Source organism: Terrapene carolina, unplaced genomic scaffold (genome assembly GCF_002925995.2).
Source record: "Terrapene carolina triunguis isolate 2854851 unplaced genomic scaffold, T_m_triunguis-2.0 Scaffold495, whole genome shotgun sequence".
Lineage (NCBI taxonomy): Eukaryota > Metazoa > Chordata > Testudines > Emydidae > Terrapene > Terrapene triunguis.
The window spans coordinates 2,537,012-2,551,443 of record NW_020664846.1 but is presented as its reverse complement, the minus strand read 5'-3'; the positions used below and the strand labels follow the sequence as shown (position 1 = coordinate 2,551,443).

The window sequence follows — 14,432 nt, the reverse complement described above, 5'->3', positions numbered from 1 at the left end:
GCGCCCCCCCCCACGCTGGGCTCGGAGAGGGGGCGCAGAAGGGCGCAGAGGCCGCCGCCCCCCCCCACGCTGGGCTCGGAGGGGGGGCGCAGAAAGGCGCAGAGGCCGGGACCCCATGCCAGGAACAGGCTGTAACAACCCCCCCGATCGCCATCTTCCGCCCCAAACACGCCCCCGGCCGGGAGGGGCAGGGGGGGGACCAGGGGAGGCCCCGCGGGAGAGGTGCGGGCCGGGGAGGGGCCGCGGGGGGTCTGGGCCGGGTGTTACCTGGAAGTCCCTGTCCTCGTTGAAGCGGGAGAACCGGTCCGCCATTTTCTGCTGCCGTCTCCTCCGCAGCCACCGCCTCGGCCCGGCTCGGCCCCGCTCTCAGCGCCGCCCGCCCGCCTGCGGGAGCGCGCCTCACCTACCGCGGGAGCGCGCCTGCGCGGCCCCCGCTCCTCCCTTAGGCCTCCGCGCGCATGCGCGCTGAGCTGAGCAGCTGCCCCGGGGCTTGCGGTTGGGGGTTTGCCCTCTACTCCCCTGCCGTGGGAGGGGGCGGGGTAATGAGTGCAGGGCTGGGGCAGAGAGGGGTGGGGGCGAGGGACGGAGCGGGGAGTGAGCAGAGCCTCAGGCGATGTGGGGCTGAGGGGGAAGGGGTGGGGAAGAGGGGGAGGGAGGGGATTGGGGCAGGAAAATAACAGGTGGATGCAAGAGGAAGATTGATGGGGGAGACGGTGGAAGTGGATGGGGCACTTTGGCCTTGTCTGGCTTTTCACAGCTTCATCTTCCCATTGTAGTTGTCAGTGGTGCTACTACAAAGTATCTGTATTGCTGTAGTGCTTAGCACCCCAGTAATGGGGAGGTGAAGCTGTGAAAACCCAGACTCCATTGCGCTAGGTGCTGTACAAACAGAACAATAAGACAGTCACTGCCCCAAAGAGCTGACAAGCTAGTGCTGGTCTCAGCTGCCCCTCTGATATTTTTTACTATCATGTCTAATGCTGACAGTCATGGTGGCCAGCCTACAGTGGCGTTAGCACAGGTGAGCCCATAATAGTGGGAAAACTTTTGGAAATCCCGAATGTAGACACAGCCTGCATGTTAATAAGTTTAAGGAGCAAGGAAACTACAGAGCAAAAATAAACTCATAATGGATCTATGTGCCTTAAAATCAGGAATTGTGTAAAAAAAGTAAGATGGGAGAGAAAATGCTGATGGTGAAAGCAGACAGTGAAGCTGACTCAAGAATAGAAACTGTCTTGAGGAGAGAGAAAAGGAGGGGGGCAACAAGCTCCAAACCATCCAAAAGCTGGCTGAGGAGGGGCTCTAACAAAAGAGGATGGAACCTGCCACCTCAATACAGTAACATACATTTCAGCTGATACACCGGGGTGGGCAAACTACGGCCCACGGGACAGATCTGACCCACCAGCTGTTTTAAGCCAGTCCTTGAGCTCCCGCTGGGAAGTGGGGTCTGGGGCTTGCTCCGCTCTGGCACTCCAGCAGGGTCAGGGGCCACTCCACGCAGCTCCTGGAAGCCGCAGCACAGCCCCCCTCTGGCTCCTACGTGCTCCAATGGCCCCCTCCAATGCTCCAGTGGGAGCTGCCGGGGCAGTGCCTGTGGACGGGGCAGCATGCAGAGCCGTCTGGCCACACCTCCGCGTAGGAGCCAGAGGAGGGACATGCCGCTGCTTCTGGGAGCCACTTGAGGTAAGCGCCGCCTGGAGCCTGCACCCCTGAGCCTCTCCCCACACCCCAACCCCCTGCCCTGATCCCTCTCCCACCCTCCAAACCCCTCAATCCCAGCCCGGAGCACCTTCCTGCACCCCAAACCCCTCATCCCCAGCCCCACCCCTGAGCCCACACACCCAGCCGGAGCCTGCACCCCTTCCCGCACACCAACCGCCTGCCCTGATCCTCCTCCCGCCCTCCAAACCCCTCAGTCCCAGCCCACAGCACCCTCCTACATCCAAAACTCCTCATCCCCAGCCCCACCACAGAGCCCTCACCCCCCCACACACCCGCCCCAGCCCAGAGCCCCCTCCCACACCCTGAACTCATTTCTGGCCCAACCCCAATGTTGTGAGCATTCATGGCCCACCATACAATTTCTATTCCCAGATGTGGCCCTGGGGCCAAAATGTTTGCCCACCCCTGTGATAGACTGAAAGGAAGAGGCTTATTGCTAGGCAGAGCTTTCTGACCTAGGAGCTTTGGAGCCACCCACAAGTACTGTGCAGAGGAAGGAATTACAGTCCTATCTCATTTGCATAAAGCTATATCTGCCAAGATTGTCAAGGTCCTCTGGAGCTGAGGAAAGATACCAGTATCCCTGAGGTTCAGCTGAGGAAGGAACAACACAGAACCTTTGGGCCACATGCCAAGTATTAATATTTCGTTATATTACTCTGTCAGTACAGCACAATGCCCTGCCTTTTGGTACAGTATATGCTGTAAGGACTGTGATAATAAATAAGGAGAAAGTAAATAAGGAAGTGTTATTTACTCCTTCTCATAACACAAGAACTAGGGGTCACCAAATGAAATTAATAGGCAGCAGGTTTAAAACAAAAGGAAGTATATTTTCACACAATACATAGTCAACCAGTGGAACTCCTTGCCAGAGGATGTTGTGAAGGCCAAGACTATAACAGGATTCAAAAAAGAACTAGATAAGTTCCTGGAGGATAGGTCCATCAATGGCTATTAGCCAGGATGGGCAGGGATGGTGTCCCTAGCCTCTGTTTGCCAGAAGCTGGGAATGGGCAACAGGGGATTACTTGATGATTACCTGTTCTGTTCATTCCCTCTGGGGCACCTGGCATTGGCCAATGTCGGTAGACAGGACGCTGGGCTAGATGGACCTTTGGTCTTACCCAGTGTAGCCATTCTTATGTTCTTAAATTGCTGTTTATCCAGAAGTGATCAGTCTACTACCCTGTCTTCATTCAAGTCTCTCCATAAGACACTTCCTCTGTGATAACTCAGCACTTAAATGGATAAGATACGCACACAGCCAAGGTAACCATATGATCTTAGTGCTGTGATTCCAGTTAACACAAACACTGGACCTGGGGATTATGCTGTTAGGTTTATTTTCTAAAGCACATGCATACATGATATATATGACAGCACTGAATTAAATATTTTGCTGCAGTACCAATAACTGGGTGAATCCTAGAGAATATATTAATGATTACTGGGGGTGAAAGGTGCAATACTATTTCTAGCATTCCTTTGTATTTCAGAGGATCTTTGCTGATACAGAACCCTAATCTCAGTCTGATTAAGGATGGAGCACAGGAATTGCCAGACAGGATCAGACTTGTGATCCATTAAATCCAATGTCCGCTCTCTTGACAGTTGCCAGCACCAAATGCTTCAAAGGAAGGGCCAAGAACCCTGCACTAGGTAGATGTGTGATAATCTGCCCCACACACATTAGGTCACATCCTAATCTCTAACAGAGACTGGTTTAAACCCTGAATAATTGTTAAATAACCCTTCAAAAATTGTTAGGAATAACTAACAATGAGCTTAGCCTTTACTTGTAAAGCATACATGATTTTCAGCAAAAGCGGGCAACTCTGGGTCTCATACATAGAGAGCCACAATTAGACCTGTATTAAAGTTTAGCCCCACTGAACCCAGAAGTGCTGCACCCAGCTCTGAATTTCACCCACTGTACTGAAAAATTTTACCATACTATGCTATGGAGAGGTGCTAGAAGGAAACTAGTTTACCTGTCCTCCTCGCCAAAACAAAATAAACCTCTGGTCATTTACCAAGACAAATGCAAAGACGTTCTAGAGCGTGTGGGAGGGAACATCAATCCACGGGGGCCACAATGGTGCCAGTGCTCCTAGGGAGCCTGACTTGTACAGCCTGGGCCGCACCCCCAAGAAGGCTGAAGCCAGTGGCTCTGGAACAACGTGTCCAGTGGGGGTGCTGAGAGCCACTGACCCAAACTGTATATTATGGAAACCACTGTAAGCCAGGGGAGCTGATGCACACCTAGTTCCGGCCCCACCATCTACAGACCAGCTGACCCAGCCGCCCACCTAGCTGCTCCCTGTGGGGGGCGCTTTGGGCTGTTCTCTGGGGTTCAAAGCTCCTTTCCCCCTAAGAATTCAGACCCCACCCCCCAGCAGGGGTTATGGCCTAGCGCGCGCATGTGCAGCATGTCCGTGATCCTGCGCATGCGCACTGGGTGCCTCCGCAGAGCAAACGTATGTCAACTGCGCACGCGCAACAGGAAGATCGCGCATTCGACACCTCCCCAGTGCGGGCCAAGAGGCAGTCTCCTGCGCGTGCGCAGTACGGGGCCGCGCGAGGACTGGGGGAAGCGAAGAAACGCCCCTAGTATGGCGGCCGTGCCGAGGGGTCCAGCTGGCGGGAACACAGCGTCGCCCCGCAGGCCTGAGGAACCGACTCAAGCTGCGGCACGGACCCGGCCCTGTCATGTTCTAGACAATAGGGCTCCATTGCTGTTTGATTGATAACTGTCCAACCCAATAGGTGCTGGGATTAGCAACCCTGGGGTGGGCTGTTGGCCCCGCCTTTCGGCGCGTGGGAAGTGAGTGCGCCTGCGCAGCCTCCTCTTAACCCTTGAGTTGGCCGGCGGTCCTGAGGGAGGTCAAAGGTCATCTTCCTATGGCGGTTGGGGGGAAAAAAAACCCCGTTTGCCCCCCCCTTTTTCCCCCCCCCCCCCCCCATAACTCATCTGCATTGGTCACTGTGGTTTGCTATATGGTCACTGTGGGTTCCCAAAGGGCCTCTGCCTTCAGTGCACCGGTGGTGACCTAACGAATGTTCTTTGATCTAGTCTTTGTTTCTTCAGTGCCCCAAAGCCTAGATGAGAGACCTGCTGCTGAAGTTTTAACAAGGAGCTCCCTCAAACATTTCCTGCCTCTGTCAGTGAGTGTGATTCTCTGTGGGGAACGTCCTCCTCCCCTCCCCAGTACGGGCTCTTCAGACTCCCCACTGAAACTGGGCAAGCTGCGGTGGGGGAGAGGGGGACAGTTCAGCCCTGTCTCTGGGTGCTGCTAGAGCAGCCAGCTGGGAGGAAAGACTGAACTGTATCCAACTCAGGACCACAGCTCTGCCTGGTGCAGCCACTACACTGATAGCAGCTGTATGAGCAGCAGCCAGCTAAATCCCGACCTGTGGTTACCAGCCTTCTCTTAACAGGCCTCTGTATTTCCTGGTGGGTCTGCAGAACAACAGTCTACCAGCATGGCCCAAGGAGCTGAGGTACGGGTAGGGAGCAGATGCCCCACATGTAACAGACTCATTCTATGTTAATGGATGTGTGTGAGGGGGGAATCTCTGGCCAGCATGGCCCTACCCCTGCTGCCAAAGTGGAGCCCAGCTGTTTGCTTCTCGCAGCCCTAGCTAGGAGCTCATATTGGCCTCTGCTTCTGAGATTCCTCTGATACTTTATTTTGACTTTTGGGAGATTCCCATTCAAGAGGCCCAAGCTTTGGGTCTCTGAGCAAGGGGCTCACCTGAGGCACCTCCAGCTGCTCAGTGAGCTAGGTGCCTTATTGTGGGGCTGGGGAGAAGAGACATGGCCCCATCCTTATGAGATTACACGGTGTCATGTGCGTGTCCCCCCGCCCCGATTTCTTGAGACGCCTCTCACCGGGATGCCCAGCAGTGAGGCAGCAGCGGTTCCCTCTGGCCGCAGCACCCACCATGTCTGCGTGCACAGGGAGGGAGGAAGCAGCAGGGAGGCTGGTTGCGGGCTGAGCTCCCCCGCACACATAGGGCTCCTTCTCCTTCCTTGCTGCTGGAGTCCCAGGGCTTCCCACTGCCTGCTTTGCAGACCGCCTGCTGAGTGAGTCGGGGGGGGGGGGGGGGAGCATCTTCGAGGTTGGGAGGAGGAGTTGCGATGTGGTGCTCAGGGCCAGGTAGCTCAGGTGGAGTCCCATTCAGCCTGAGAGCCCTGGGAGTGAGGGGAGCAGGCTAGGAGGAGGGGGGAAGGATGGGAATTGGGGGGGGGGGCAGATCCTGCTGCTGCTGCTTCAGTGCACCCCCTGCTGGGGGTGCATTGAAACAGCCACACTCTCAAGGAGAAGGTGATGTGGAGTGCCACATTCCCCCCTCCAACACAAAGTGACTCATAATTCTCCAACTTCTTGTTAACTGAGACGCTCCAGCCCCAAGCAACATCCAGCAAGGTTTTCTGAGCCCTTGCCATGCCCAGTGTGGGGGCTGCAGACCACGGGGAAAGTGACCGAGTCACAGCATAGCATTTGCTGACTCCACTTCGGCTGTGATTGCCCAGCAAGGGGCTGCCTGCGGTTATGTGCTCTGTGGACAGACAGGTTTTGATCAGTGTAGACAGCAAACCTGAGAAGCTCTAGCACTTGGAAGGCAGCTTTAACGCTGACGGAATACACCCATGTCCACACCTTGCACCCGACAAACAATCTTCGTACAGGGTGTGCCTTGTCAGGGATCATTTGAAACTCATAATTTGCTGGTCAGCATTGTCCTGATAAAATGTGTGACAACATTGTATGTGAAGTTATAAGGTTCCTCTGTATGGTGTTATTAACCCATGTTCCAAACCCCACAGCCCTCCCCAGGCAGAAGTCAGGTCTGTCCTAAACAAAGAAAGGAATATGTGTGTGCCTTAGTTTGCATTTAAGTACTAAGTAGAGTTATCGAGCAGGAGGGAAAACAAAGGAAGCTCAAACAGATGAGAAAAACCAGCAGGGAACATCCTACCACACAGACTCTTTGTCTCCTGGTGCCCAGGTGGAAATATTTTGCAAGAGTGGGACTAAAACTATGAAAAGGAGGGGCAAACACCCCGAGACACCCCTCTCTCTTTTCCTGCCCATAACATTCTCCGCACTTGAGAGGATAAAAGAAAACAGCCGTTGGATTCTGGGGGAGGGGTCCTGACCTGAATGTTTGGTCAGTAATCTGTGGGAGCATGTAATGAGAAAGAGGGCTTTGCAACTAAGATAGTTTCTTAAGTAGATACTAGGAAGTGTTTTATCTTTATTTTTCTTGTAACCATTTCTGACTTTTAATGCCTCATTACGTGTACTCACTTAAAATCTCTCTCTTTGTAGTTAATAAACTTGTTTTACTGTTTATCTAAGCCATTGTGTTTCAGTGAAGTGTCTGCGTAACTAAAATAATAAGCTGGCATATTATTGGCATAAAGGAATAATAGACTTCATATATTTGGACTGTCCAAGAGAGGGCTGCGCAGGACAGGACATATCTTTCTGGAGGAAGATCTGGGGCTGGGAGTGTGTCGGGGTTACCCTGCAGTATAACCAAAGCTGGTGACAGAGTGTAACCTGAGAGTGGCTGGCAGGCTACAGTTACACACGCACTCTCAGGCTGTGGCTTGCACGCTGGAGGCTGTTTGTGAGGGGCCCAGGTGAGAGCTACTTCAGCAGGGCCTGGTAAGGCACCCAAGGTGCAGGTCAAGGATGACACAGTCCCCACTAGTCTGGATTGTGCCCCAATGTGTATCAAACTCCCTGACCTGAAATCTAAGCCAGCTGCTGTCCCCTGGGAGGGAGCATTGTTAAAACAGGAGCGGGGACTCAAGGTTCCTGGGTTTCATGCCACTTCTGACACCGACTCACACTGTGCAAGTCACTTGGGCCACAAGTAGCCCTGATTTGGGGCACATCCATTTGGGGGCACTCAGCTTGATTTTCAGAAGTGCTGAGCCCCACTTTGACGCGGGCAGGCGCTCGGGGTGCTCAGAGCCTCAGGAAGCCCAGCCCTTGCTGGCTCCGAATGAGACCTTGGACGACTTTTGAAAATCTAGCCTGTGACCTGTCAGCCCCTCGGTCTGGGGAGGGAGATCTCTCAGCCCACGCTGGGCTGTGTAAAGTGCTGCAAGATCCACCACTGTAAGGTGCTAGAGAAAGGACAGGCCTCTGCTAACAGTGAGAAGAGGAGCCAAGCCCTGACCCAGCTCAGAAACCAACCCTCAGCTCCTTGGGTCTCACTAGGCACTGCTCTCGTCTCCCTCCCCAGCCACGTGGGAAAAGGATCCCATCCCCCAGGATCCCCATGTTGCCCTGCGTCTGAGGGTAGACACACAGCTTGGGGAGCTGTCCCTCCGCCTGGGGGGATCTCTAAGCACTTGTCAAAGGGGAGTAAATATCATTATCCCCTTTTACAGGTGGGAGCCCCAAGGCTCGGAAGGGGGAAGGGACTTGCCCAGGATCATGGTTGGGGTATCCCAGAGCAACTGTATTCAGAGCTTCAGCATTGGCACTCCACCATGTCCTGAGTGATTTGGGCACTGGGCATCCCTTTGGTAGCGAATTTGTACGAATCATCCAACAACTGGTTGATGCAGAATAAAAAATGTACAGTTCTTGGACAAATCCAAAAAAAGAAACACAACAATCCATGGCAGACTGACCAACACTGAGTGTGTGTGCAGCTCATGGTATGTAATCAACAAAAGCATTGCACTCTTTTATCTTTGCCTGCATCCCTGAATATTTGCCACTCATATTACTTGCATTGTCATAGCTTTGGCTACGACAAAGGCTGATGTCAATCCCACTCTCGGTGAGGAAATCGAGTAGTTACGAGGCAAGTTTCTCCCCTGTGTGGCTGGTGATGTTTATGAAGGTCATGAAATGCTCAACTGGTCCGCTGGGTAGCACATAATGCAAGCTGACAGTCATCTGAGCCACAAGTGACAAAAATATCCCACATCTTTGATCTCATCTACAATGGCTGATAGTGTCGTCTTTGCCAGCAGTGCAATAAATTCATCACCAATAGTCTTTGATAGATATGATGTATGGTCTTTTCCACGATTTGTGTGTTCATTGATGTGCTGAGCTAAGAAACAGTCAAACTTAGTGATTAACTCTAGAACGCCAAGGTAATTGCCATTGTGTTTTGATCCAACAGTCTCATCTGAGCCATGGAATGGCAGGCCGCATTCAGCAAGAAAAACTATGGTTTCAACTACTCGTCTGACAATGTTCTTCCAATAAGCACAAGCTTCCAAAAACTGGTTTTCTCTTTGGGTATCAATTTTGCCACTAACTTTCTTTTGGGCATGGTAGCTGCTAACTGACAATCATAGAATATCAGGGTTGGAAGGGACTTCAGGAGGTATCTAGTCCAACCCCTTGCTCAAAGCAGGACCAATCCCCAGATCCCTAAATGGCCCCCTCAAGGATTGAACTCAACCCTGTGTTTAGCAGGCCAATGCTCAAACCATTGAGCTAGCCCTCCCCACCTGTAACTCTCCTTTCCTATCTCATAGAACTGGAAAGGACCCTGAAAGGTCATTGAGTCCAGCCCCCTGCCTTCACTAGCAAGACCAAGTACTGATTTTGCCCCAGATCCCTAAATGGCCCCCTCAAGAATTGAACTCACAACCCTGGGTTTAGCAGGCCAATGCTCAAACCACTGAGCTATCCCTCCTCCCTGCTCACTCACTGTATGCCGCTCACTCACTGCATGATTGGTAATGTATGCAGTATTCTTCCGATCATTGAAGCCTTCACAGAACATTCCCCACTTTTTGGTATCAGAAAACAGGCGGCAATAAAAACAGTTCACTTTCTTCTTAGAAGGCGAATAGATGAGCCATTCTCACTTGCCAATCCGTTTGTTAGGCTTCACATATTTAAACATTGATCTGGTCAGATAACAATTCTGATTGGTGTACTCTTGCTTTGTCAATGAAAAGTCAGCATCTAGATCCTGGCATTTCTGTGGGCCCTTCTCAGTCTAATATGCCATGAGCTCTTGAGAAGTCCTGTCCCACTCGCCTGGGTCGCTGGAGAAGGATATGTTTGTATCACTATCACTGGGAACGTCTTCAGAAGGGTGGGGCGAGACTGCAGCTAGAGAAGTCACAGGAGGCTGCTCCTTTTCATCAGGTGCCGACGCAGCAGGTTCACTTGGGCTGGTATTTGCCTGGACTTCCTCGCCACCAGACTTAGCAGGAGGAAAAAACATTAGGAGAGAAGTTCCTTCCAGCACTGCAACTTGTCTTTGCCGTCTTCCTTTGGCCTCCTTCAATTTCGGCCATCCTCCTTTCTTGAACATGGGTTCTATTGTCCAGTGTAGGCCTACTGTGTACAAAGTTCAGTATTGCTTGGGCCACAAACACTTAGCCCACAAAGACACAATCACAACCCCCAGACATTGAATTCACAATCTGGATGGATTAATTTGTACAAAGCAATATCTAATGAGACAAAATTTCTGGGGGTCCCGCTACTGTTGCTCAGCTGTTGCTTCAATATGGAATGTAGGGCCTACTGTAGGGCCTAAGGCTATAGCCTTATTAGCCTATGGGTTAATCCGGGCCTGTCTGTGCCCAGGGCAAGCTTCACACTGGGTCTGGGTGGGCTGGTTTGAGCCTGGGCCCATTGCTGAGCCGGTAGCTTCTGCTACGTCCTCTTGGGAGGCTGGTTCTGATGCCTCTTTCCTCTCGCTCGGTCCTAGCCTTGCACGCTTCCAGCAAGTGCAGGCGGGTCACGCACAGCGCCTGCAGCCAGACACCAGTGCTGAGTGTGGCCGGCTGATGAGGGCAGTGGCAGATGAAAGCCTTTCCCTGGGATATGAACTAGCCTCAACCCCCCAGCCCCATGTGGCAGGTATCCCCCTTGTAGTGATGCTTCCCGTACGAGCTGATGGATTCCATCCCTCGCTGCTTCCTTGAATTCCTCCTGCATTTTCAGCGGGGAACATCGTTTTTTGCTTAGCTTCCCACCCTAAGCTGTTGTGGCTTCGCTGTGCGCGGTTAGATGGCTGCCAGGCTTCACCCCAGCAGGAGATGCATTTTAGCAATGGAGGGAGCCAGTAATTCACAGGTGTGGATAAAGCTACAGTGCGGCCTGGCCCAGGGTGGGATTCTCCAAAGAAGCCAGCTTTTGGAAGTCCCTGCGAGCAGCTAGCCCTCTTGTAAATCCAGCCATGGTGGCCCAGGAAATGGGTTTCTTCTGCATAGCAGGTGGTTTATGAGTTACATAGGGTGTGCTATGGGACACTAGCAAGTTTCCTGCAGCAACGGAAGGGTTAATGGTTCCCTCTTGTACTACAAGGGTGCATCCCCTGCACTGCGTCCCCCTGCCCCCAATGCTGGTAGCAGTTCCTGACAGCAAAGTGTTCTCGTTTGCTGCTCTGCCACAGTTTGCAGCCTCTCATCCTCACGGCCAGAGGTAGCGAACTGTGACAGATGCAGGCCTACCTGTCCCTAGCCTTCCCCATTCACCATCTCCTGATCCACGTTCCAGAGGATCACCAGTGCTGAGGGTTCGGGGGGCTCTGCCACAATTTGCTACCATTGGGAAATCTCCGTTTTAAATGTGGACACAAGGACAGACAGAGATGTTTGTCATTTGGAAAAGCATTAAACCGCAGGACTGCACGAAGGTGGTAGCTCCTTTCTTAGAGTATGTCTACAATGGCAGAGTTACAGCGCCGGCAGCTACAGCGCCGCTCAGAGAGCACTGAAGGGAAACTGCTGTTGTGTGTTCACACTGTCAGCTGCCTGTGCAATTAGCGTGTTCACACTTGCGGCACTTGCAGCGCTATTCGGAGCGGTGCACTCTGGGCAGCTATCCCACAGAGCATCTCTTCCTCTTCTGCCGCTAAGAGTTGTGGGAAGGCGGAGGGGGTTGCGGGGCATCCTGGGTCCTGTCCCAATGCCCCATGATGCATTGCTTCACATCCCAGCAATCCCTGTGCTTCTGTCTGCATTTGACTCCATCTTTCAACGGTTTGTGCACTGCGCGCTCTGCCTCTTCGGGCTGCAGGAATGGATCCCGAACTGCTGACCTGTATGCTGCTCGCTCTGACCAACACGTCATGAGGGGCAGTGGAGTTATTCCTTAAACTACAAAGGCAAGAGGAGTGCGACATTGATCTTGCCATGCATAGTAGCTGTCGGAGAAAAACAGAGTTCTCACTCTCAGGTTGGGTGCAGCAAGTCAGATACTTTATTATCTCTAGCAATTGTGTGGAGGGAGAGAGCTAAACAGGTCTCTCTCCAGATAAACAATTACAGCAAGCATTTATACCTTTTGTTACAAACAATAATGGGCAACAGCTGCATTTTGTTTATACATAGGTCATCCTGATATCTTATTTTTCTCACCAATTTAAACTATAATCTACATTCCATACTTATCTAACTCAAGGTCGCAACAACTTCTCACACAGTTCTTTCCCACTCGCCTCACACAATCCTCGCTTCTACAAATCTCGCGTTATTAGGGTTACAGCTAGCCTGACTCTTGCTCACAGAGGGGACTGTTTGCATTGAAATCCCCTTCAAATCCCTGTCAGTTCCTTCTCTACTTTCACATAGCTATGACACGAGATTGCTTGTGGCATTCACAGAGGTGCTGACCACAGTGGAACGCTGCTTTTGGGCTCGGGAAACAAGCACTGAGTGATGGGATCACATTGTGATGCACGTCTGGGATGACGAGCAGGGGCTGCAGAACTTTCGGATGAGGAAAGTCACATTCATGGGACTGTGTGATGAGCTTGTCCCAGCCCAGCGGCACAAGGACATGAGAATGAGAGCTGCCCTGTCATTGGAGAAGTGCATGGCGATGGCACTGTGGAAGCTGGGTACTCCAGACTGCTACCGATCGGTTGCTAACCAGTTCAGAGTGGGAAAGTCGCCCGTTGGACTCGTGTTGATGGAAGTGTTCAGAGCCTTTAATAGTATCCTGCGCTGAAAGACCGTGACTCTGGGCAATGTGCATGAGATTGTGGATGGCTTTGCACAAATGAGCTTCCCTAACTGCGGAGGGGTGATAGATGGTGCGCATTTTCCAATTCTGGCACCAGACCACCTAGCCACTGAGTACATTCATCACAAGGGCTATTTCTCTAAGGTTCTCCAGGCACTTGTGGATCACCGTGGGCATTTCACAGACATTAATGCAGGCATGACCCACGAATCTTTCAGAACACTGGCTTGTTCAGGAAGCTGCAAGCAGGGACTTTCTTCCCGGACCAGAAGATCGCCGTAGGGGAAGTCGAAATGCCCATTGTGATCCTGGGAGACCCCACCTACCCCTTAATGCCGTGGCTTATGAAGTCATACACGGGGCACCATGACAGCAGCCAGGAACGGTTCAACAACAGGCTGAGCAAGTGCAGAATGACTGTTGAGTGTGCTTTTGGCCATTTAAAGGCCCGCTGCTGCTTCCACTGCCTATATGGGAGGCTGGACCTGTCCGATGACAATATTCCTATGCTTATAGCCGCATGCTGTATGCGCCATAATATTTGTGAAGGGAAGGGTGAAAGCTTCACTCAGGGCTGGACCGCTGAGGCTCAGCACCTGGAGGCTGATTTTGAACAATCAGAGACCAGGGCTATTAGAGGGGTGCAGCGCGGGGCCATAAGGATGCCTTCGGGCAGCAATTTGAAGCTGAAATCCATTAATATTTGTTGCTATGCTCGGGAGTGCAGTGCTTGTAATGCTAGGAGGTGGCTGTGATTGGTGCAGAAAATTGCCTGTTGCTTTGCAGGGCTCTGTTTGTTTCCAATGAATGGAATAGAGATTGCTTTCAACCCAAAACAATTCTTTTATTAAAAAACAACAACCAGAGGAGAGAGACAAACAAAAAAACACATCAACACCGTGTGGAATGGGGGAAGGAAGGGTCCCAGGAGGAGGTGGGGTCCTGGGACGGTTAAAGGTTTGTGTACATCCAGGTATCATATGCAACCTTGTCCCCTGGAGTACAGTGCAGTGGGTACTGTACTTCATCAGGGCTAAACTGCAGAGGGACAGGTGTTGAGTGCAGGGGGTACTGGGAGTCTGCAGGGCTGGACTGAGACAGGGCAGGAGTGGAATGCAGCGGGTACAGACTGGAGCCAGGAGGTTGATAAGAGTGTGTTGGCGGTGTCTGGGGGGGGCGCATGGGAAAGAGTTTTGCAACAGCGGCTGCAGGGGAGGGCGGGTGTGGAGCTGCTCAGTTTGCAGTGCTAGTAGCGCCTGGAGCGTGTCCGCTTGGCGCCCCATAACGTTTAAGAGCTGCTCTGTGGCTTCGTTCTGGCGTGCTGCATTTTCCTTTTGCTCCCTCTTCTTGCTGTCCTGCCACTCCTTCAATTCCTGTTTTTCAGCCGTGGAGTGCATCATAACATCACGCAGAAAGTCCTCTTTAGTTCTTCGTGGCCGCTTTCTAATTCTGCGCAGCCGTTCAGCCGGTGATAACAAAGAGGGAGGCTGGGCTCCCAAGGTCATATCTGTGAAGCCAAAATGCAGCATTTTACGGAAGCAGTATTGTTTGCAACACACAGACTGATGCAGTGATTTAAAACACAGCCACTATTCACATACCTGTCACTAACTGGCTGACCCCAGGCAAGCACACATGAGCCACAAGACCCCCAAACTGGTGAGTAACCGCAGGGGCAGGGGAAATCAGTGTTCCAGGACCCTACTGTACACGGGGCACGTGGCT

The 14,432-nt window shown here is 52.3% G+C and overlaps 1 protein-coding gene across 1 annotated transcript in view; it reads right to left on the bottom strand.

Annotated features, from left to right (window-relative positions):
• Positions 1 to 376, bottom strand: part of GPATCH8 (G-patch domain containing 8) — an 88,554-nt gene extending 88,178 nt beyond the window's left edge. Inside the window, exon 1 of the mRNA XM_026658672.2 lies at positions 268 to 376. Coding sequence (XP_026514457.1) covers positions 268 to 312 — 45 coding nt within the window. The 5' untranslated portion in view covers positions 313 to 376. The remainder of the gene's footprint in view (positions 1 to 267) is intronic.
• Positions 377 to 14,432: the final 14,056 nt, after the last annotated feature.